Source organism: Megascapheus bottae, chromosome 23 (assembly GCF_031878675.1).
Source record: "Megascapheus bottae isolate mThoBot1 chromosome 23, mThoBot2.hap1, whole genome shotgun sequence".
Taxonomy (NCBI): Eukaryota; Metazoa; Chordata; class Mammalia; order Rodentia; family Geomyidae; genus Megascapheus; species Megascapheus bottae.
This window is the reverse complement of record NC_143531.1, coordinates 13,187,952-13,213,079: the sequence shown is the minus strand read 5'-3', so window position 1 is coordinate 13,213,079 and position 25,128 is coordinate 13,187,952. Positions and strand designations below refer to the sequence as shown.

Below are 25,128 nucleotides of genomic sequence, written 5' to 3'. Positions count from 1 at the left end.
TAATGGCCTGAAGAATTTGTTGTGGAAAAAATACTGGACCGATGTATAGTGAATGGGAAGGTGGAATATTTCCTGAAGTGGAAGGGATTTACAGATGCTGATAATACTTGGGAACCTGAAGAAAATTTAGATTGTCCAGAATTAATTGAAGCATTTCTTAATTCTCAAAAAGCTGGTAAAGAAAAGGATGGTACAAAAAGAAAGTCTTTATCAGACAGTGAATCTGATGACAGCAAATCAAAGAAAAAGGGATACTGCTGACAAACCAAGGGGCTTCGCTAGAGGTCTAGATCCTGAACGAATAATTGGTGCCACAGACAGCAGTGGAGAATTGATGTTTCTCATGAAATGGAAAGATTCAGATGAAGCTGACTTGGTGCTGGCAAAAGAGGCAAATATGAAGTGTCCTCAGATTGTAATTGGTTTTTATGAAGAGAGACTAACTTGGCATTCTTGTCCAGAAGATGAAGCTCAATAATTGTTTGCATTGTTTTCTATATATATTTATACATACATACATACATACATATATATATAAAATCTGAGTCTTGGTTTTTGAATTAATGGTGTGAAACAACTACATTCTACTGAAAATCAAGTTTGATATGTTTGTTTTGAAAGTCGTATTGGGAGTTGTTGAGTTTGTTTTTTTTCCCCTCAATAGCACTGGTTACTTTGAACAAATATAATGAAGGCTTTCTGTAGTTGCTTCCTTTATCAGAAAAGAATATTTAATATCATGGTATATTTCCTCTGTATTCAGGAACAGATTTTTTTTTTAATAAGGCAACTTTTTCTGGCCATTACTAATCAGAACAACTTGTCTTTAGCTGTTATGTTGAAGAACCATCCTGAATTTTTTTGTGTGCTTGTGTGTGTAAACAAAATACTTACATAGGTAGTTTTTTGTTTTGGAGATTTTGCTTGTTTAGAGGTGTTGGGCATCAGACCCAGAGCCTTGCATGTGTAGGCAAAAGATGTATCACTGTGTTACATCCTTGGCCCTTGTTTTATTTTGTTGTTGTTCAATACAAGGCCAGCTCAGGCTGGCCTTGAACTTACTAGGTAGCCAGGCTAGCCTCAACTTTAGGTCCTCCTGCCTCTGCCATAGACAGCAAATGCAAAACGTTTGCAAAATGTCTTGAAAGGAAAAGTGTCTATCAACAGCTTGCCTCACCCAGATGAGACAACTAAAATAAATTTTGATTTCCTTTCATTAAAAGTTTGTATAATGAGCATTCCTTTACAGAGTATTAGAATCTGTGTACTAAAAGCTCATAGATCATGAGCTATCTAAGACTCTGCTCATGGACATGTAAAATCAACTGGTTAGAGATTTCGACTATTTAGGACCTGCTGGCCTAAATGAGTGGACAAAATTTTATAATTGTTGACCTGCATGCTTTTTCTTTACCCTAACTCATTCCTAACATGTAGGCTCCATTTTTTTCAATATTGGTACTGGTTCCACAAAAGCCAGAAAAACAACTTTGTAGTAATCAGAATGTTACCGAACTGTATATTGTTTACTTTATTGTAAATAATGGTGAACAGTGGTCAATAAAGTTTCATATTCAAAAAAAAAAACCACAGGGAAAAAAGATTCTTTCTTTTTCAACAAGTTCAATACGTTTAATTGGATTTTACTTAACAATCATTTCAGGAGAGAAATGTGATCAAAGAACCAGAGTCTTGAGAACTGCCCTTTGACAGGTCTTGCTTTCGCCACTGGGTGAGTTTTCTTGAGACTCTGCTGTGGGTTTGAAGAGCCTGCTTCACAGGCTCCATCCTCCATCAATGATGACAGGGTTTCCGGTGACATAGGCTGACTGCAGTGACAGATATAAGGTAACAACAATTAACCAAGAAGGACACAGGCTATGTTTTCAAAAAGAACGAAGGTCCGCATAAATATCCAGTTGGTTCTCATTTAAATAGAAAGCTCTATTGCAAGCTGAATTTAAGAAAATATAGATTCTCGGGGAGGGAAATGGGTACCAAGACATGTGAAAGGGCATCAATGTATGTGAATTAATGCACCTTCTATCTGGCAAATATCATGTAACCCTTTTACTAATTACAATAAAAAACAAAAAAGAAAAAAAATAAAAAATAAAAGTAAAAAAAAAAAAAAGAAAATATAGATTCTCCTGTGAATGCTTTAGAACTGCCAGCTGCTCTTGTGATCTGGAGCTAAAGGGCTTCTGGCAGGCAGGCCTGCAAGAACATCATCATGCTCTGGGCAGAATCAGATGGCAGTTTGGTTTCAGAATTACAACACTAAGTAGTGGTGGCCGAGATCCATGTCCCAAATTAGAATGAAGTGCAGGCTGCCATAGCATACTTCCATCATGAAACTCAGAACTATTCAAAACTAGCTGAGTTTCAGGACACTGAAAACTTCAACAACAGAAAGAAACGAAAAGAAAAGCCCTTTAAAATGTCTGTGTGTGAGAAAGAGTATCAATGTATGTGAATTAATGCACCTTCTATCTGGCGAATATCATGTAACCCTTCTATTAATTACAATAAAATATGGGGTGATATTAAAAAAAATGTATGTGTGTCAGCAAGGCCCCCGGTGGCTCATGCCTGTAATCCTAGCTACTCAGGAGGCCCAGGTATGAAATTCTATGAGACTCTTTAACCACCAGAAATCCAGAAGTGGATGGCACTGTGGCTCAAATTGGTAGAGCGCTAGCCTTGAGCTGCTCAGGGACAGTGCCCAGGCCCAGAGTTCAATCCCCATGACTGACAAAAAAGAAAATTGTGGGCCAGTAAGTGGCCATACTGATGACCAAACAGTTAAAAACAAAAACAAAACAAAACAGTGTAGTTAGGCACTGGTAGCTTACACCTAGCTACCAGTAACTCTAGCTACTCAAGAGTCTGAGATCTAAAGATCAAGATTTGAAGCCAGCTGGGGCCAAAAAGTCATTGAGACTCTTATCTCCAATCAGCTACCAAAAATGCCTGAATGAGAGCTGTGGCTCAGCTAGTAGAGCCCTAGTCTTGAACAAAAAAGTATAGTGATGGAATCCAGGCTCTGAGTTCAAGCCCCAGGACCTGCAGGAAAAAAAAGGAAAAAAAAAAAAACCCCAAAACAACAACAACAAAAACAGTGTATAGTTAGTTAGATCAAGTACACTGTCTTAAAATTTTGTATGAGTTATATAGTCTATTAGACTATGAAATCATGTTCTTTAGAGGTTCCAGATAACCAAATCTATATAAAACTAAAAAAATTATAATAATTGGTTTATGCTCATAAAACATCTCATTTTCCAAAGAAGTAAAGCTGAAAGGATCCTGGTAGTAAAAGTTAGAAAACTTTTTAATTTAAAATGGATAAACACCTTAATTCGTGTTTTTAATTTTAAACTGAGCTCTAAAGCTTGAAAGAATGGAGTGGGCAGAAGAAAGACAACGTCATTTGAGCACAGAAAAAAATGAGGCATCAATGTATACATGTGTGTGTGTGTTTTTTAAAAAAGGATTATAGAAATTAGTGAAATACAGTGAGCAGTCACTTGACCAAAAGAAGTAACTCACCCTCCTCAACTTCTTTATAAAAAGCAGGCTGAGCTTTGATATGATATGTTCTTTTCCTCCCACTAACATGCCAAAACCCTTTTTTGTTTCACATCTCAAGACTGAATATTTGTACATTTGTCAGCTTACGGGTCATTCGGGTTATCAGCAGTGCTTTCAATTCAAATGGACTCCTCTGAAGATAGGTACTCACTAAGCCAATGTGCTTGCTTCTCTCATAACTAGCATTCTCCCTGACTATAGCAAGGATGGAGCGTATTCGGAGAAATAATGGCTACTTTGTCACCACACACTTCTGATATCTTCACCAGAGTACTTACTTTGAGCTAAGTTGTTTTCTAAACATGAAATAATTGATAAATCTCATAGTTTCTCTTTACTCTACCCCACCCCCACCATTCTCTTCTCTTCCCATTCACAAAGTTCCTTGTTTATGTAATTTATGTGACATTCAAACACAGGATACAGAAGAGGATGCTTTTTATCATCTTACCTTGTCCTAGTTTGTGTTTTCTCAGCTGTGTATCATTAAAAAATAAATATTCAATATGACAGGCACTGATGGCTAGCTCCTCAGAAGGTTGAGATCTGAGGATTATGGCTCAAAGCCAGCCCAGGCAGAAAAGTGGTTAACCACCAAAAAGCTGGAGGTGGAGCTATGGCTCAAATGGTAGGGTACTAGCCTTGACTACACACACACACACACACACACACACACACACACACCCATTAAAGAAGCAACTGGCTGCTAAACAGATGTAAATAAGAAGAGATTTGGACACCTGAAGAAAAATAAGAACAGGAAAACATAGGCAGAGGGATTCTTCCAGACAGATCTCCCTAAAATTAAAGACACTGCAAGTGAACTCTGAACAAAGTCAATCTGGTTAACCCTTTCTATTTCACCTGAAACTCTCATATCTTAGACATTTAGTTGTTTAACTTTGAATCAGATCTTACCAATTTAAAATTTTGAAAGCAACTATCTCTGGGAAAATTGAGTCCTTTGCCAGGTGCTGGTGATTCATGCCAGTGGCAAGAAAATGTGTGGAATTCTTATCTTCATTTCTTATCTACGTGGCTCAAGAATACTAGCCTTCCATGGAAAAAGCTCAGGGACTGTACCAGGCCTTGAGTTCAAGCCCCATAGACATAGACAAAAGAAAGGAAAAAGGAAATCAAGCACTTCCATCCTTTTCTTTCCTTTCCTTTCCTTTTTCTTTTTTCTTTTTTTTTTTTTGACAGTCCTGGGGCTTGAATTCACAGCTTACATGTTCCTGAGCTTCTTTTGCTCAAGGCTAGCACTCTACTTCTTGAATCACGGAGTCACTTCTGGCTTTTTTCTGTTTATGTGGTACTAAGGAATTGAATCCAGGGCTTCCCACACACTAGGCAAGCACTCTACCACTAAGCCACATTCCCAGCTCTTTTTTTTTTTTTTTTTTTTGCCAGTCCTGGGCTTGAGCTCAGGGCCTGAGCACTGTCCTTGGACTTTCTCAAGATTAGAGCTCTACCACTTGAGCCTCAGCACCACTTCCAGCTTTTTTATATGTATGTGGTACCAAGGAATCGAACCCGGGTCTTCATGCATGCTAGGCAAGCACTTTAACCACAAGGCCAAATTCCTGACCCACATTCCCAGCTCTTTCACGCTTTTTTCTACCTTCTATTATTTCATTTGCTGGAAGATTTTGTGACATGGAAAGTTGAATGAATAAAGAGTCAGTGGTTCAGATCCAAGTGTCCTTTGAATACATTAAATTGGAAGTGATCCCTGCCTTGTAAATGCAGCATCTTACCGTGTATGTGGCCTAGATACTACTATGCTGCTTCCCTCTTAGGCAAGTCATAGCACAGGGTGAGTGAGGACAGTGAACGCTGTGAGAATAGGGCTTACTTCATCTGAAGCCAGATACACACAGAGCTGGGCCACTTCTTCAGCAGTGGCGAATCTTCCTGTCTTTTGTCTCTTCAGAAAATCATTCAGTGCCTGTGAACAGAGTGTTCAGTGACATGACAAGACATATACGCTTTCCCCTAGCTGCCTCAGGGACCAAAGGCAAGATGAACCTACAGAGGGACCCCTGCCTCCTTCCTCACATCACCAGTCAGCGCTCCTATGAACAGCCACAGATATAATAAAGCAGAAAGAAGATAGGGGACATGAAACAAGGTTGTTGCTTTGTTTTTTAATTGACTGACTAGTGGAATATGCCTGTGAATCCCAGTATTTCCGTTAGATAATTGTAATGAAACGCATTTAACGTAAATACATTTACCATGACAATTTTCAGCGCTTTAGTGTTAAGTATATTCACATATGTGTCACTTCAACACCATCCACCTCTATAGCTCTTGGAAAGATGAAAAAAAAAAAAACAGTGTTGGCCATTGGTGGTTCATGCTTACAATCCTGAAAGAAAAATCCCCAAGACTTTGTTTTCCAATTAACCAGTAAGAAATGGAAATGGAGGCATGGCTCAAGAGGTAGATTGCTGCTGGGAGTGCAGAAGTACTGAGAAAAATCCAGAGGTGGCCTGGGTGCTGGTGGCTTTCACCTGTAATCCTAGCCATGCAGGAGGCTGAGATCTGATGATCACGTTTTGAAGCCAGTCTGAGCAGAAAAGTCCCTGTGAGACTCTTATCTTCAATTAACCACCAGAAAACTGGAAATGATGCTGTGGCTTAATGTGGTAGAGCACTGGCCTTGAGCAAAAGAAACAGTGCCCAGGTAATGAGTTCAAGCCCCATGACAGAAAAAAAAAATCAGGAGGAGGCAGACATAGACACAGACAGACAGATGCACACATACACAAACTATGTTTACTAAATGACAATTCAAATTCTCCCCATCTCCAGGCCTTGGCTCTCACCACTATATTTTTCCATCTCTAAGAATCAGTCTGTTCTAGGGAAAAAAAGAGGGCAATTCTGTGAGAAAACATGTAAAACCATATATGTACCTCTTTGGGGTTTTCTCTGGCTTGTATTCTTTCTTGCAAAGATGGGGTATCAACTGTTCCTGAAACAAAAGTAGACATACAACTTGGTTATTTAAGGGGAAATATATACATATATGTAATATACGTATATAATTTCCTTTCCATAGGATATAACAATCAGTGAAGTCCTTCTCCTTTCATTCAAAATGACAATTCCATTTCTGCCTGCCTGACTTCTTATTTAATAGGCTTCTCACTTCTTGAATTGTTATGCTATTTTATTCCTTTATTTTCCCCACAATGTCCACATACACATACAATGAGGCTTGACCAGTCACCTTCTACTCTTCATCACCCTCCAGCATCCCTGCCCTTTCCCCAAAACCAGTCTCAACAAGCTCCACTGGTCCATGTTCACACAGACATCTTCATCCTCCTTCCCTCTCCCCGCCCCCTCCCGCACTAGAGCACCTACTTCATGAGGAAAATTTTCCATCTTCTCATTACCTCCATGCAAAGATATCTTATTTACTTCCCAGTATTTTCCTGAAGGAAAAATGTAGGCACTGAGGAATGCCTATATTTTTACCATCATTAAAGCTCCCACTGACAGTGTCTCGTAAACCCTGCCATTAACAGCTTCCTTCTCCTGAGATAAGTGAATGCCACATCTTACGTAAGGCTGGGAGTGCAACAGGTGCTTAAAGCTCCTTTTGCTGAAAAGCACCAACACTGTGTGTGAGCCCATGAAGTAACTAAAAGCACAGAAAAAAGAAAAAGCCTGGCTTGGTTCCCTGTCTGTGTTCTTTGTTTTGAACTGTTTTTTTTTTTTTTCCTCCCAATCACCTTAGTATCTAAGAAGGACCAGGACTGACCTATAATATCCTTACAAGGAGAGATCGCAGATGTTCCTCAGGACAGATTGTCCACCAGACAACAATGGCTTGTTTATCACCACTACATTGCTCTCCTCCACTGACGGCAGCCTTAACAATTTCTCCTCTATAATTACCAACCAGCTCATAATATGGCCATGACTGTTTACCTACCATTTGCCTTCTGTCCCAATTCCTTTTTGTCCATTTAATGTGAACCTCATGTCTGTAACCTGAGTATAGCTGAGATGACTGGAAATGCTTACTTGGCCTTGTTCTACCACAGGCATGAGCAACAGAATAAATTTCACTTCTTTCTGCCCTTCACCATCTCTGTCTGTCTGTCTTTTTCCTTGGGCTCTGGGGCTTAAATTCTAGGCCTGAGCTCTCCCTCAGCTCTTTTTTTCCCCTCAAGGCTAGTGTTCTACCAACTGAGCCACAACACCACTTCTGGCTTTTTCTGTGATTAATTGGAGATAGTCTCACAGACTTTCCTGTCGAGACTGGCTTTCCACCTGTGATCCTCAGATCTCAGCCTCCTGAGTAGCGGGGATTAGAGGCGTGAGCTACCAGCATCCGGCCATGTTTCTTTACTTAGTGTGTTGGGTATGTGGGAGACTTGGACAGTGGTACCCCAGGAATCTGGCCCTGAGACCTAAAACTCTGGTGTCACTTAGTAACAGCTATTAAATGAACTGCAGAGGAATCTCATGCCCTGGATGAATTCTGGTGTCATTGGCCTCTTCCATGCCACTGAGATGCTATTAAAATGACTCCTAGCTTGGTTCACTGAGTGCTGGTGACTCTTTTGCTGGGGATTCAGGGCCCCCCAAAGTGGTTGGGATATTACATATGGATTGGCAGGTGGTTATCACCAGCATGCATCTGGTTGGAGGTATGGGAGTCACATCCAGCTGCACACTACACACACACTTATCCCTCTCAGCTCCTTTTGTGCTGGAATCAGTGAATCACAGCTGCTTCCTTGTCCCTAAGTGTTTGATAACATATTTTCCAGTCTCATGAGAGGCAACGGTGGCAAAAGTCACATTTTCCAAATCATTATGCCATGTACTCCATATGACAAATGGCACCCAGAGTAGATCAACTCAAAGAGCACCTGAGTGTGTACTAAAACCCAGGGAAATCTTTCCCGGTTGTTGTCGTCATTGTCCTCCTCCTCCTCCTCCTCCTCCTCCTCCTCTTCCTCTTCTTTCTCCTCCTCCTTCTCCTGGGGCCTGAACTCATGACCTAGCTACTGTCCCTGAGTTTCTTTTGCTTAAGGCTAGCACTCTACCACTTGAGCCACAGCATCATTTCCAGCATTTTCTGTGATACTGAGGAATCGAACCTGGGGCTTCATGCATGCTAGACAAACACTCTACCACTAAGCCACATTTCCCCCACTCCTATCTTCTTAATAGTGTCTATATTTATCTTCAACTCCAAGAAAATGGAAGCTAAACATGTTAATGGCTGTGAATCTGTTCCTGATGGGTTTCTTCTCTGTATGGCAGGGGCTTGCAACCTAAGATTCGGTCAGAATCTCCTGTAGGTCTTTACAAAGGACACACTTTTCTTCTCTCTGTTTCCTCTGGCAAGCCCTGCAAGTGTGGGAATGTTCCTCAGGTAATTCAAAACAGCTTTTCAGCTGTGAACTACTAAAAATCTTAATCTTAGACACACAGTATTTTCTAGGGACATTAATAATCCTTGTTAGGCACTGTGTGTTTATGGTGGGTTGGTAGAACCAGATACTAAGGTCTACTTATTTCACATACTCCCATGGTTACTGAGAAAACGACACACCCAGTTTTGAAGGACGGAAAGTTCTCCTTTGCTTTTTTCCTTTTGGAGGGGCCCCCACACTTTTTGATAAAGAACTGGAGAGCAAACACGATTGGCTTTGAGCTCCAGTTGAGCTGTAGCAAGAGCTCAGCTGTGCCTTTTCTTTGTAGTATAAAAATGGTTATGACCAATGCCCAAGCAAAGGAAATATGACTGGCCTCTTCTACATAACACTTGAATTATCACACCTGGTAGACCAAATCTGGCCAGCAAGCCCTGTTTTGATGATCCTACTGACGGTGCAAGGAGAGGAGGTTCATTCTCCGTTTGATTTATGAGGTATCCAGGAGACTTAACAAGACTGTGTAGATCCTTGAGTTCTGAGAATCCCTTTACTTTCTCTCTGCTGCCCAGTGGGCATGGCTTTTCCTTTTTCTCTTTTCTTTTGTCTCCCCTCCCGTGCTCCTTGCTTCCTTGCTTGCTTGCTTGCTTCCTTCTTTCCTCCTTCCCTCTTTCTCCTTTCTTCTTTCCTCTGTCCCTCCCTCCCTCCTTCCCTTCCTGTTTTGACACTGTGTTACTCTGCATGCTGTTCTCAAACTTTTCATCCTCCTGCTCCAGCCTGTCAAGTGCTGAAATTATAGGTTAGCTCTGCAACTTTCTCACGACAAGTTCTGGTTTCTTTTCAAAACACCAAACCCAGCAGGTTTTGTGTCTGAGCCATTGGATTTTGAACGGGACCTCACACTGTGTTTTTTTGTTTTTGTTTTTTAAATCCTTCTCAATGGCTAAAGATCCTCCAAGGCATTGCTGGCATGCTGGGGAGCTGTGGCGGGCGAGGGAGGACTCACCGGGGCACACACAGTTGCACCGGATGCCTTGCTGGATGAAGTCCGCAGCCACCGACTTGGTGAGGCCGATCACAGCTGCCTTGCTTGTGCTGTACACACACCGGTTCACCACTCCTGGGGTGAACAAGAGTCCACAATGGTAGTGATTAGAAACAGAGTGTCCTTTGTAAGGGAACACAAGTGTGTTTTCTACTGGCCATTTCGAAGCTTTCTTCCAGCCCTCTCCACTCTAAAGGAAACACAGAGGCATTAAATGGTTGCCTTTGGCTCACACCTGCAATCGTAGCTACTCAGGAGGCTGAAATCTGAGGTTTGTAGTTCAAAGGCAGCCTTGGGTGCAAAAGCAATCATGGAAGCCTCTTTTCACTAGTTATCTAGCAAAAAGCCACACATGGAGCTTTGGCTTTTGGTAGAGAGCCAGTCTTGAGCAAAAAAGCTAAAGGACAGTGTTTAGGTCCTGAGTTCAAGTCCCCAGTACCAGCACACACACACACACACACACACACACACACACACACACACACCCCACACCATATACATCACACATACACACACCATGCACACATCACATACATAATAACACCTACAGATACTGCTATACAAGGTACACACACAAGAAAAAAAAGAAAAAAAAAAACACCTCCACCACATTGGCATCAAGTTTTCTCCATCAACAGGGCCAGGTTCTGAATCTAGAGAAATAATATGAGCATAACCAAACAATATTAGCCAATACTATTAGCGTAATCTCAGGGGTTGAGATGCTACACATCGATCTATGGAAATGGGTCTGATGGCCAAAGCAACCTAAAACAGACTTTTTAAGATGGGAGTTTTGAAGCTCTCCCTGGGTTTAATCTCATCTCTGCTCCTTCTCAAGTTCACCACTCAGGAAAGCGCGTGCGAGCATCGTGATCCTACCTTTGATGCTGGAGGCCACGGAAGACATGTTGATAATGTTGCCAGACTTCTGAGCGAGCATCTGCAAAACAAAATACAGGCACAACATTCCACCCGTGTGTCCTCAATCCTTTTTTTATTTAAAAAAATATGTGTATTTTCTTATGGTTTGCCGAACCAATTTTATCTCATTAGTGTTAAACTTTATTAAGGACTCTTAACCAGTGATTCCCTCACCCTGGCAGTGCTAGGAACTATGGTGGATGTGGCATTTCTGAAGGGCACCGTCGCCTTCCTGTAGAACCAGAACCTCAGCAAGACCAAGAACAAATTCTGAACTAAATGGTTCCAGATGTGGGAATACTCTTCTCCCTCCTCCTTCTTTTTCTGTTCTTCTTCCTCCTTCCTCCTTTACTTTTTTTTCCCTTTTTTGTCAGTCATGGGCCTTGAACTCCAGGCCTGGGTGCTGTCCCTCCGCTCTCTTGTTTGGTGCTACTTCTCTTTTTCTGGTGGTTTCATTGGAGATAGTCTCGTGAGGTCTTTCCTGATGGGCTGGTTTTGAATTGAGATGCTCAGATCTCAGCCTCCTGCATAGCTAGGATTACAGGCGTGAGCTCTCAGTCTCTTATTCTATTTAATATGTATTCATTGAATACTTACTGTGGCCAGGCATTATGTAAGGCTCAGGAAATTCAAAGAGAAATGACCCAACCCTGTGGATAAGGAACTGCCAGTCTGAGAGAGGAGCTGATGGAAGCATCCAGAAGCAGGAGTACTACCCTGGGACACTCAGGAGAAGACCCTGACCAGGTTTGAGGGTTGAATTTTGAAAGTTGGAGAGTGTTCTTCAGTAAAAATAACAGCAAAAGGTGTAGCACAATAGTATTCTGGGTGCTGGTGAGTCATGCCTGTAATCCCAGATCCTGGGGAGTGTGAGATCTGAGGACCAAATGAACTCGTACTTTATCAACAACCATGTGAATTCATGTTTACATGATACCACATGTACAAAGTTAGGATCAAAAGTTATGATCAAAGTTATGACTCCTGAGCCTCTGAGGTCAGAAGCAGGAGGAGGAATGATTCCATAGGTGCTGGGCACTAAATTCTCAAATGAAATCATGGGAAGGCAGAAAAATGCTGGAGATGGTGGAATTCAAAGGGCTGGAGAAGTTAAAATAAATACCGGGGGACTGGAATGAAAATTAGACAAAAGAAGGAAACCTGGAATATGTTGGTGATAAAACCTAAGACAGACAGGAGTTGTAAGAGGAAGGAGTCTCCAGAAGCAGTGTAAAGAACCTGAGGAAGCTTTCAGAGCAAGGACATACTCATGAAACACAGGCTCTCGAAGAGGAGCAAGAATGCAAGGGATGCATTGACGACAAAGGCTTAAAATTGTTCCCCCCCCCCCATTCACATTAGTAATGAGCACAATTTACATAGAGAACACATCCAACTTCATTAAGCATGTAAAGATGAGCTATCATTATGCAGGCACTATCTCCAGTCTTCTGAAAGTCAGTAATTCTCCAGGTAGAGCCTTAGAGTACCCTGGAGGTGCTAGTTCTTTCCATACCAATGGATTATCTATCCAACCAAGATTGACCTCAGTCAAGATTCTAGATCCCAGAGTCCTTGCCCATCCAGGCCATCTTTCTTAGCAACACCAGCTTGGTACCCAGTGTCATGTTTCTTTGGCTTCCTATGCCATAGCAGCTGTGAGCATGCCATATATGGGGATTACAACTGATTGGCTAGAAATTCAAAAGTAGGGTCCTTCTAGTCCACACAGATCCCCCTAGCTATATCTTAGTCTGTCCTAACTGGCTAGAGTTCAGCTCCTAACTTTTGTGATATCATGTCTACTGAAGCCTCCAAGTCCAATGTTTGCCTAGATTGACAACCTTGATTCATTATTCATTCAACAAATGTTTGTTGAGCATCTCTATGTCCTAGTGACTCTCCTAAGATACCTACCAAAAGAGGAAAAAGCAAGCAAACACATAAGCCCCAACAACAAAGGCAGCACCACATTTTTGACCCACCCCCGAGCTCCAATTCTAGTGGGCTTTGGAGTCTGCACTGACCTCTTACAATATGTTTCTGTTGGGTCTCTGCCTTTTAACTCATCTTACAATCTCAGAGCAGAGTTTGGTACATCTGTCCAGGAATGAAAATTTTCTATAAGTGTTCGTTAGTATTGAATACTGAGCTTTCAGTTGTGTGAATTCCAAATCATAAGTTCCCCTGGACATTTTTATGCTAGTATTTGTGGATCATACTCGATGATACAAAAGATCCTAGACAGAACTGGAAAAGATGGTGCCATCTACCAATCAATCTGCCTTCATTTTCTAGCAGAAGATAGACACTCGAACGTGCAAGCAAACACCACTTCTCGTCATGGCCTCGTAGGGGCAGAGTTCAGGCTCTGCCTGGATATATTTCTGATATTAGTGTTCCAGATGAGAGGTTGAGCTAGCCAGGGTCACTTTGCTTGTTTCATCTTGTTGTCTGACTCCCTCTCCGTATAGCTCAGGTTGGCCTTGAGCTTGTGATCTTCCTGTCTCAGCCTTGCAGGGGTTAGGATCACAGGCATGTGTCATCACACTGTAATCATGATCACTGAACAAGTTGCACTGAATGATTCTGGTTCTAAATCCAAGTCAGTCGATTATCTTGGGTCTTAAAAAATAAATGTACTCATTTACAAGTTGACATTTGCATACTGGAAAAGTTAGTATGTTACTTACAAGTTTCAATTTCAGCTCCATGGTATCACATACCTACTTAAATGGAATTTCTAGATTTTTAGTCACTCCTCTTACAAATGAGTTTCATACCACTCTAGCACTCTACCCGCTGAGAACTAAGCTTTACCTCTTTCCCCAGTCTCTTTTCCACCTTGAATCCTGTGCAAAGCAAATATGAAAATGAATCTGAGTCTCAAAAATAAACTCTGAACAGCCAAAGAGATAACTTTTGCTAGTCCAACATTCTGAAGGAGGTTTACTCACAAATCTTTCGAGGTACTAACTAAACATTTAAAAAATCCCGTCACTCTCAAGCCAGTGTCTAATTTTCCTGTGTTCTCCAAGCTTCTTGATATTTGGTTAACTATTCGAAGCAAAGTGTCAGCCTTGCTGTGCTTTTTGCCGGTCCAGCTTCATGGAAGGAAATAAATGGCTCCTTTAGCATTTCACCAGGGCTCAGTTTACAACTTTGAGCTCAGTTGGTTCTGAACTTAGCCACTTCCTTTCCTGTCTGCAGCTACTGGCTTGAAGGCACACTCAGAGTCAGGGCTGCCATCTCCTCTCCTCCAATAGCACAAACAAGTGTATAGTGCTCGTTTGAAAACAAAACTGAAACCATTAATGATGTGTAAAAGGGCTGGCGAATTGCATGGAACCTGATCCACAAAGCCCATTCTCTCCCCCTTCTCTAGTCCTTGGAAAAAGGCTGACTTTCCAGGCTTCAAATTTTGATTGTAACCATTTGTTAGTTTTAGGAGCTTGGACAATTCACCTAATGTCTCAATCTTACTCTCTGTATAGTCAGTGAGTGTACTAAAATAGTGCCCACTTTGTAGGACTATTTTATTATTTGTGTGTGTGTGTGTGTGTGATACTGGGGCTTGAACTCCCAACCTGGGTGCTGTCCCTCAGCCTTTTCACTCAAGGCTGATGCCTTTACCACTGAGCCACAGCCCCACCTCTAGCTTCACACTAGTTAACTAGAAAGAAGAGTCTGACAGACTTTCCTGACTCGGCTGGTTTCAGACCTCAGTGCCCTGACTAGGTAGAATGACAGGCATGAGTAAACGGGGCCTGGCTAATTCATTCTTGTGTTTCTTATTGCTGGTCCCTCTGATTGGGCCCTCACCTTACTTCTCCTGGACTTTGCACAAACCCCGCTTAGCAGTGATATACAGGTGGGTTTCATTAACACCTTTCCTATTTGTCTTCGAGTCACTTATAACTACCCACACACATATGACGTTTCTATTCCATTACTCAGCATCCTATCACCCAGCTCCTTCTAGAAAGGATTTTGTTGGATTCACTAATGGGTCTTGTGTGGCTAGCATGGAGCCAGACGCATAGACACATTTCTATTTCTCAAATGTTGAAGAACTGGATGATCCAATGACTGATCACAAAATGCCATGCTCAGTACATGGAATGTGTTCTGTCAGCCCATCTCTGTTTGGCACAGGCCGGCATCCCTTCCCCGGTGCCCATTGCCCTGGTTCTGGAGGTGACAGTGGCATTGGCAGTATTCTTACTTTAGGGAGAAATGCCTTGATCATCAGGTACATGCTGCGGACGTTGAGACTCATGGAGAAGTCCCAGTCCGTTTCCTCGCAGTCTAGGATGGTCCCATGATGGACGAACCTGGAAGGGGGATCGAACTGGAGTCAACACAACTGCCATTCACGGGCTAGTGGTACAGCAGAGAGGGAAGTCCTTGCCTCGCATGCACGAGGCCCTGGGTTCAAAAAAAAGAAAAGCCTTCAGGTGTGATACAGATCAAGATGCCTTGTACACAAAAGCTACTTTGTCCTAAAAATGAAGACAAGCGAGGGAAGGGGCATGGTGAGTGGGACAGGTGAGAATGTTGAAGGGGTGACAAGGATCAAGATGCAACGTACTTGTAAACTGCTTTGGTGAATGGCAGTTCATTTTACAACTACTTAAAGATAAAGAATGTTATTTTAAAAAGAGAGAAGAAGGTAGAAGTTTGGGGTGACCAAATGTGAGCAACTCTCTATGCCAAGTGCAATGGAAACACCAATGTCATTAAAAGCTATCAGCAAGTGACTTATTTCAAGAGCAACACTGCCCTCAGGTGGCAATCTCTATGAAAATCAAAATGGCAACCAAGTATCCCCAAATGTTGTCAGGATCCTAGGGTAGCAAAGTTATACAGCTAATGTCTACTTTGAAGAGTTGAATAAAGAAGACATGACGAAGCAGAAGTCTTCATCTGGATGCCACTGGCTCACTCTTGTAATCCTAGCTACTTAGGAGGCTGAGATTTGAGGATCATGGTTCAAAGACAGCCCCGGCAGACCAATCTTAGAGACTATCTCCAGTTAACCAGGAAAAGCCAAAAACAGAGTTGTTGTAGAGCATTAGCACTGAGCAGAAAAAAAAAATAAACTAAGCAAGAGCATGAGGCCATGAGTTCAAGTCACACACACACACACACACACACACACACACACTAGCTTTGATGATTTTGTCTTCTCTATGGATATTCTTTTGTGTGAATAATCAGATTTTAAAACAGAAGCAAAAGTCCCTGTTTTGCTTGAACTTCCATACACTAGAGCACATGACCCAGCTTGGATCAACAATACCCAGTGTCTTTTTTTCCCCCTCAAATAGTTTATTTTCCAATTGTCCCTATTTCAGCAAGTAATCACATAAAATGGGAAATGTTTCATGCTCAAATAATTAAATGGTAATTGCAGAAAATATAAAGGATATTAAATGCAAAGACTTATTCAATTATAGTCAATTTCATGAATATCTCTTATTGATGCGATTTCAAAATGATATTGTTTGAAAGGAGAGCAAGGAAAAATTTAAATTTGCATAGTTGTCTAAATAATTGATTTGGAGTAATTTTTTAAGTTAATCAGGTTAATACCCAGTGTCTTTTGTAAGCCTCAAGTTCCCATAAGTCTTTCTGCTGTTTCACTTATGTCTCAAAGGATATGTCATGCCCCACAATAATACTACTACTTTTGCCATAGTATCGAAGTTTTGTATTTCTATTGATACTGACACTTGAATTCAGAGCTCCGTGTTCTCCTTTAGATTTTTGCTCACAACTGACACTCTACCACTTGAGTCAAAGCTCCATTTCTGGCTTTATGCTAGTTCATTGGAGTTAAGAGTCTGATGGATTTTTCTTCCCGGGCTGGCTTCAAATCTCAGTCCTCAGATCTCAGCCTCCTGAATAGCTAGAATTATAGGCATGTGTTACTGGCACCCGGCTCAAAGTTGTTTTAACAAAGTTATAGAAAGGTTTCTGAAGTAAAGAGAAATTAAAAGTCATCTATTACCCAGCTACGTTAAAGAGAACATCAACTCTTTCAACTTCACTGGCAAACTGGTCAATTTGTTTTTTCTTTGTGACATCCAGCACACGGATTTGAATACCTGAAGAATAAAAGACATCATTAACTCATAGCTACAAGACCTATTTCTCTTTGAAGATTTTAGTTGTTTTGAAATTCATCATATGGAGAACATGAAATCTAGCATGGCTGTTTAACATTGCTGACTATCTTTAGGGTTTTCACAGTCCTTTAGTTTAGTTTTGTTTTTGTGCCAGTACAGGGGCTGAACTGGTGGCATAGGCATTGTCTCTTAGATTATTTTTGTTCAAGGCTGGTGCTCTACCACTTGAGCCACAGCTCTACTTCTAGATTTTTGCTGGTTAAATGGAGATTAGAGTCTCATGGACTTTCTTGGGATGGCTTTGAGCCTTAATCCTCAGATCTCAGCCTACTGAGAAGCTAAGATTACAGAAGTGAGTCACTGTGCTCAGCTGGCATTTTATTTTGGAAGGACTTTTTTTCCTTTGTGCTTTCCCAGTAGAAGGATTTTCCTTCAGTTTCTTGGAATTGTAATTCAACATATTCTAAACCTGTTGGTTTTCTCAAGGGACTCGGGCATGTGTGGTGATGTAACCTGTACCACTTTGCTGGGCCAGCTAACTTTCAAGCAGGTTTTTGTTTGTTTTGCTCTGCTCTGCTTTCTTCCAGCATCACTAGGGCTGAACTCCTCCATGCTGTAGTGAGGTCCAGCGTGGAATGGGGTGTGGCGAGGTCCCTGAGTGACCTGGCAGATCACGGATCCCCATCATGGTGTGTGACTTCAGGCCTAGCTCAACCACAGGGGGCAAGTGAGCATTTAAAAGACAACTCGCATCCTGGGCGCTGCTGACTCACACCTGGAATCCTAGCTACTCCGGAAGTGGAGGTCTAAGGACCATAGTTCAAAGTCAGCCTGGGCAGGAAAGTCCATGACACTCTTACCTCCAATTAAGCACTTAAAAAAAATCTGCAAGTGGAGCTATGGCTCAAGTGGTAGAGTACATTAGACTTTCGCAAAAGAGGCCAGGGACAACACCTGGTCCCCGAGTTCAAACCCTATGACTGGCATAAAAAAAGAAACCCAAAATGAAAACAAAACAACCCATAGCCAGCTTTGGCTGAGAAGTACAGAAGTGTCAAATATACTTCAACTTCAAAGACTTAGGAAAATTTGGAGTTGTTAACCACAGGGTATAATTTTGTCCTTACATATAAGTTTAAAAGACTCATTGTATAGCATGATGAGCTATAGTTAATAATGCTGCATTCTATTCTTGCAATGAGCTAACTGCAGCTGTTAAGTATTTTCAACACAGGCACTCAGTTAACTACATGAGGTGGGGGATTTTTTAGTTAGCTTGACTGAGGTAATAATACAGAGTGACACATGCTGTAAGCCCAGCTCCTCAAGAGGCACAAGTGGGTGGATAAGTCTTGAGGCCAACCCTAGACAAAAACAGGAGACCCTATCTGAAAAATAATTAAATCCAAGAGGGGCTGGGATTGTGAATGGGAAGTTGGACTAGCAAGCTCATGGTCTTGGGTTCAAGTTCTATTTCAGGGTGGGGGGAACCATCAAAAACATCCACAGGGCTAGAGCTCGGAATGTGGCTCTGTGGTAAGAGCACGTAGCAAGTTCTGGGCTCCACAATGCTGAAATAACCAAAGCAAAACAAAGCCTCACACAAAATCAAAACAAAGCCATTATACAAATGATAGGTGTGGTGGTGAGTGCCTGTAATTCTAGCACTCATGAGGCTGAGAGAAGAGAACTGTAAATTCAGACTAGCTGAGAGAATAAAGTAGGATCCTATTTTAACAGGTTAAACACAAATAAAAAGCATTCCATTCATAATTTAAATATTGAATACATGTTGAGGTATGCTATATATTGCATTGTGGAAATATAGTATTTAGGTTAATTTCTACCTGTATTTTTACTTTGTAATATGATTATCAGAATACTTATGAATACATATGTGATTTATATCATATTATTATTTCACAATGCTGCCCCAGAGGAGGAAGAAACAGAGCAGACCGAAAAGAAAAATCATACCAAAGAAGTGTGCTGTGGCTCAAGTGGTAGAGCATTAACTAGCCTTGAGCAAAAAAGCTTAAGGACAGCACCCAGGCTCTGAGTTCAAGTCCCAGGAAGAGCACACACGCGCGCACACACACACACACCCCAAAACATTAAAAAAAAAACCCTCATTAATCGTTAACAGAACAGCTGATCATTTTTACTTGTGACTTTGTAACTAGAAACTATAATCCCTCAACAAATTGTCCAATGTGCAATTTTGATAACACACCTCTAGAATTCTCAGGCATTTAAGCACACGGATTTCTGTCTGTGAGCTCACAGAATCATAGATTTAAAAGTCAAAAACTAAGGAGAGCTGGTCTGGGTTGCTGAGCGACTAGAGGGTTTTCTTTCAGCACGTGAGCACCGCTCCTTTCTAATACTCAGCAGACTCTGACCCCCCGGGGTCAGGCCGCTCAGCTACTTACCCGGGTACTGTTCCAGCTCCTGAAGTTTGGCCTCATTGATATCTGTCGCTATGACTTTGGCTCCTTCTTTAGCAAAAGCCTGCAGGCACAAATAAGTCCTTTGTGTAAATGGGTAAATGGCTGTCACAAATGGAAATCATTTGGTCTCTATTTTCACTTGAATTTTACAAAGAAAGTAGGTGGAATTTCATACATTCTGGGCTCACTTCCCCCTTCCTTCCTATTATTATTACTATTATTTTTTTAAAGAATGTGATATATATTTGACATCTACGTCCCTTTAGTACCAAACAAAATGGGGTTTTTGAAAACTCCAGTCAGGTGCCTGTGGTCACGCCTGTAATCCTAGCTACTCAGAAATCTAAAGATCTCCTTTGGAAGCCAGCCAGTGTAGAAGCATCTGTGAGGATCTAATTTCCAGTGAATCACCAACAGGCTGGGAGTGTAGCTTGTGGCTCAAGTGGTAGAACACCAGACTTGAACCAAAAAGCTGAGACAGCACCCAGGCTCTGAGTTCAAGCTCCAGTACTGGTACCAATTAATGAACAAATAAACAACTCTAAATGTTGCTATTTTGGGAGGAGAGTCAGGATTTTATTTGTGCACAGATGAATAACTTCCAATAACAAGAAGGCAGGTCATTTTCCTGCCAGGGTTATACTCCTATTTCTACAAATGTTCTGCCATTATTTTAAGGTGCATTACTAATTTAGGTGGGGGCAAGATGTGGAAGAATTTGAAGTAAGTTTTTCTGGGACCCTCCTTCTGTCCTGACCTCATTTAGCAAGCTACATATCCTTTCTAAGGCCTCTACATTTTATGATGGAGCAGAGAAACTGGGGCAGAAATGTGTGTTTTTGAGAGTCAAAGGTTATCTTGGATGAGCCATTCCTTCCTTCCTCTGCAATGTTGTCTTTGTAACTGAAGACAACAGAAGCATGCGGGGGGGCGGGTGAGACTTGATGCTTAGCATGTTTGAGGATCTGGGTTCAACCGCAGCATCAAAAATGACAGGGAGCAGGAGAGGGAGAAGGAGAGAAAGAAGGAGGTATAGAATTGAGAAAACCATGGCATCAGCCCACATAATTTAATTCTTTCCAAAACAAGTAAGGAAACAACAAGAGACAGGAACTTACTAAGGCAGCTGCCTGGCCAATCCCCTGAGCAGCCGCAGTCAGGATGATAACTTTTCCATCTAGTCGACCCATGAGGGAAACGGCAGGTGAATCTAAAGACATGCGCAGTTAATGCCATACACCATAACTAGAATATGATCTGGCACTGATGTTCACATCTGGAATGAAGTCCTTTAAGAGAGTGAAGACTTCATAGAATAGTCCCAACAGGGATTGTCCAAGGGTGCCTAGCTGTTCAAAAACGTCTTTAAAAAGTATATTTTATTGTTATTGTAGGGGTAATATATAGAGGGGTTGCAGTTACATAAGTCAAGGCATGAGTACATTTCCTTTTTGGACAATGTTACCCCTTTCCCCCCCTCCCAGTTTTTTCCTCTCCCATCCCCACCTATAAGTTGTATAGCTCATTTTCTATATAGTGTCTAGTTAGGACCACGGCTGTATTTGTTCATCTTTTCTCCCTCAATGTCTAGTTCTCCCTTTACCTCTCAAAGATAAATAAATGAACAGAAAGGATAAAAGGAAAAGACAATAACAACTAACAGTAGCAGCAACAACAAAAAAATCTCTCATTTCTATCTCTTGGAAAATACTACTTTACCTTTTTTTTTTTTTTGCCAGTCCTGGGTTTGAACTCAGGGCCTGAGCACCGTCCTTGGGCTTTCTCAAGGCTAGAGCTCTACCACTTGAGCCTCAGCACCACTTCTAGTTTTTGTCTATGTATGTGATACCGAGGAATTGAACCTGGGTCTTTGTGCATGCTAGGCAGGCACTCTACCAGTTGGCCAAACTCTCGGCCCAGAAAAATTACTTTATATGAGCATATGCACATAGCTATTCAGCCCTGGTCTACCTCTCCTATGTGTAGCCTCCTTTGGTCCCACTGTGTGACTGTCCAGAGACCTGGTGGAATGGAGCGATGGAGCCTCACACTGGACTTGACCCTCGTAGTTCCTGGTCAGTGTCTGATGATGGAAGAGCAGGTACAGCATCTCCACTGCCTGGTCCTCCCTCTCAGCCCAGGAAATACCCATTGTGTGTCCTTACTGCTGGGTCTGCTTCTTGCTTTCTCTTTTCTCAACTTTTGTCCTTTGAAATATTTCATAGCTGGCCTTAAAGATTTGTTAAACAGTAGGGGCTGGAAAAATCAAATCATGTCCAATATCTCCACTTCCCAGATGAGGAAACTTTCTGCTCAAGGTCACACAGATAGTGTCAGAGCCAGATCTCAAATTAACTTGTTTTTTTTCTTACTGGTATTGGGGCTTGAACTCAGAACCTGGGCACTGTCTCTGAGTTTATTTTTTGCTCAAGGCTAGTACAGCACCATTTCCAGCTCTCTCTCTCTCTCTCTCTCTCTCTCTCTCTCTCTCTCTCTCTCTCTCTCTCTCTCTCTCTCTCTCTTTCTCATCTCTTTTGGTGTGTAATTTATTGGAAATAAGAGTTTCAGGGACTTTCTTTCCCTAGCTAGCCTCGAACCATGATCCTGAGAACTCAGACTCCTGAGTAGCCAGGATTACAGACATGAGTCACTGGTGCCTGGCTTCAAATTAACTTCTTATATGAGAACAGTGCATTCAGTGCGGCTACTGACTCTCTTTTAAAGTCTAAGCATGCAGGAGTAACACTTTAACCTGTAGAATCACTAATTTATTATTTATTTATAGCCAGTATTAAAGCTTGAACTCAGGAGCCTGTGTCTCTCAAGACAGAATGCCACTAAAGACTAGTTAATGCACAGTGCTGTACATCTGTAACCTAGATATACAGAAGTCAGAGATGGGAAGATCAAAGTCGGAGGCCAGCTTGGGCAACAAGCTACAGACCCCATCTGGAAAATAAAACAAAGCAAAAAGGATTGCGGGGATTGGCTCATGTGGCAGAACTCCCTGTAGCAAGCTCTCAGAGGAACTAACTTCTATGTTATCTGATACAATCAATGTTAAGTGTGTTTTTCTTTCCTCTTAGAAAAAAATTCACTTCAGATGTAGTAGAAGTTAAGAACTTCAACTTGTACTTCAGAAAAACACTCCTATCATCTTTGCCTCCTCCCCGTACTGAGCGTGACCTATAAAGGCAGGCTGTAGTTTAAGGCACCTGCATCGATGGTCTGGATTCATGCTCCTGTAAAAGTATATGTCAAAAGTTTATTGATGGTCCAGCCAGTGCCAGTGGCTGACACCTGCAATCCTAGTTGCTCAGAAGGCTGAGATTTAAGGAGCCAGGTTCAAAACCAGCCTGGGCAGAAACTCTGTGAGACTCTTACCTCCAATGAGCCCATCAAAAGCTGGAAATAAAGGTATGGTTCAAGTGCAAGAGCAACAGCCTTGAGTTTGAAAAAGCCTAGACAAGGCAGCCTGGCTCTGAATTCAATCCCCAGTGCCAGCAAAAAGAATTGCCCAGCTGCATCTACTGCAAATCTGTGGCGGCACAAAATGCCCCCTTGGCTCATTATGAAAACCTCCTTTCAGCTGGTCATCTGTGGTTTTAGGATTAGGACACAGAAGACAGATATGCTGTATTCTCAGGTCAAAACCGGTTTCTTTGAGTAAATTTGTGCAAAGATGACCAGAAATGGCATATTTAAGTCAACTGTCAGTAAACTCAATATGAACATTGAGCATGTTGACTTTCTTCCTTTAAACACATTACCCAAAAGTATTCCAGTGAAAGAGACACCAGCACAACGTTTTAAGGAACTCTAAATATTTTCATGAATTAGCAAATGTTTACTTAGCACACATACCGCTAGACTACTTTCACTGTGGCTACTCTGAAAGACTTGTGGAAAAAACCCAAACCAAAACCTGTTACATCATCGTGAAACTGCTTAAATTCATCTTGAAATAGGCAACGTGCAGAGCAAATGACATCTTAAAAATTAAGCCTCCCTTTTCCCCAGTCCAAAATTTTGGAAAAATCAGGAACTCTTACTTTGGAGTAGAGAGGAATGGTGTTCAGGTCTCCGCAGGAGAAACAGACTTAGATCTTTGTGCATAAGCAAGTCAGGCGCTCAGCAGTGCATGCTGGGATTGCAGTTCAGATTCTTTGTATAGTATTTCTTCTTTTTTTTAAATAAAGGCTTCAGTCACATACTTTGGATGTGTATGTGCTGCCCCCTAGTGGAACTCAGTTGAACTGTTTGCTACAAGTCCTAAGTGGCAGGCAGGTAGTGTCTGCTCACATGTTTCCAAACATCCTTCTCCAACCTTTGTCCTGGCTGGTGGTACTTCTTGGTACACAAGTCAACAGTTCTCAGTAAGTTTACTTGTGTAAGCCTGTGTCTTGTCATTGACTAATCTAATCATGGTGTTTTCTAGAGATGAATGGATGCCTGTTAAATTGTAATTTGAGCTGTACAAATAGAAAACTTCCAGGTGAGAAAACATAGAACCCAAATAATAAAAACAGAAACACAGAACCTTAAAAATTCCCAGTCTCCAGTCATTTTATAAATCTCAAACTTGAGGCAGGACACCAGTACAGTATGAAAAACTTGTATTTTTCTCTCACCTTTCTCCAGAGAAGAGAGAAAGGCCTTTATCAGAGTAACAGTACATTAAAGGAAAGGAAATAAACTCACTGGGGATTGTTGGGCAGGACCTGCTATTATTGCCTTACACCATCGTTTTAAATTTGTGCATGTGTTGTGTTTAACTTAGGAATTTGCATTTGCTCTACATTTAAGTTCTTTATTCTAGGAATAGGGTCTTCAATTAATGCCTACATTGGCCTGGTCTGTGATCTTCCTATTTATGCTTCATGTGTAAGCTGGGATAGCAGGCAAGCCGTGGTCTTGAAGAATGATCCTCCGGATCGATCTCATAAGTAGCTAGGATTACAGGTATGCACCATCATCCCTGTCTTAGTTCTTTAGTTTTTAATAATGCAACAGCATCTCAGAAAGCTAAGTCCATATTTAAGAGTTAAGAACTTCAGTGTTTTAGGTGAACTCTTAAAAGTGTTAAGATGACATAAAGCCCATCCATATATACTTTATATACAAAGAGGGTTGAGAGAACTTAACTTGGATATTAACTCTGTATCTACAATGTTGAGGTTGAATAGAAAAGATCATTTGAGTCGGCAGGCTGCTCATGCCTGTAGTCCTAGCTACTCAGGAGGTTGAGATGTGGGAATCAAAGCCAACCCAGGTAGGAAAGTTCATCTCCAACTAACCACCAAAATGCTTGAAGTAGAGCTGTGGCTCAAGTGGTAGAGTGCTAGCTTTGAGCAAAAAAGCTGAGGCATAGCACCCAGGCCCTGAGTTCAAGCCCTAGGATTGGCATGCACGCACACACACACACGTTCATTTGATCTATGAGGTTTTACTAGTGAGAAGATTGTTGAGGAGAAAAGAAAAGTCTGATGGCATGCCATTTTTTTGGGTGTTTGTATAGGACTCAGGATGAGTTGGTCAACAGAAAAGCAAAACAGAATTTCTGTCCTTAGGAGAGTAAA

At 41.6% G+C, this 25,128-nt stretch overlaps 1 protein-coding gene and 1 pseudogene across 4 annotated transcripts; one reads left to right on the top strand and one right to left on the bottom strand.

Moving 5' to 3' along the window:
- The first annotated feature begins 6 nt into the window (after positions 1-6).
- On the top strand, positions 7-478 carry LOC150047335 (chromobox protein homolog 3 pseudogene; annotated as a pseudogene).
- A 1,097-nt stretch (positions 479-1,575) lies between these two features.
- Positions 1,576-20,784, bottom strand: Bdh2 (3-hydroxybutyrate dehydrogenase 2). 4 transcript variants are annotated; one of them, XM_090356735.1, is made up of 9 exons: positions 20,668-20,784; positions 19,532-19,610; positions 16,982-17,078; positions 15,194-15,302; positions 10,927-10,987; positions 9,992-10,119; positions 6,516-6,575; positions 5,450-5,542; positions 1,581-1,829 (listed from the first exon to the last, which is right to left on the bottom strand). In XM_090356735.1, the coding sequence occupies exons 1-9, from the start codon at positions 20,767-20,769 to the stop codon at positions 1,776-1,778; spliced, it is 783 nt and encodes a 260-aa protein (XP_090212861.1). In that variant the 5' UTR covers positions 20,770-20,784; the 3' UTR covers positions 1,581-1,775. The 4 variants fall into 4 exon arrangements, with proteins under 4 accessions (XP_090212863.1, XP_090212864.1, XP_090212861.1 ...); XM_090356736.1 differs by having other exon boundaries at positions 1,583-1,829; positions 6,516-6,574; positions 10,006-10,119; XM_090356737.1 differs by lacking the exon at positions 5,450-5,542 and having other exon boundaries at positions 1,576-1,829.
- Between the last annotated feature and the right edge of the window lie 4,344 nt (positions 20,785-25,128).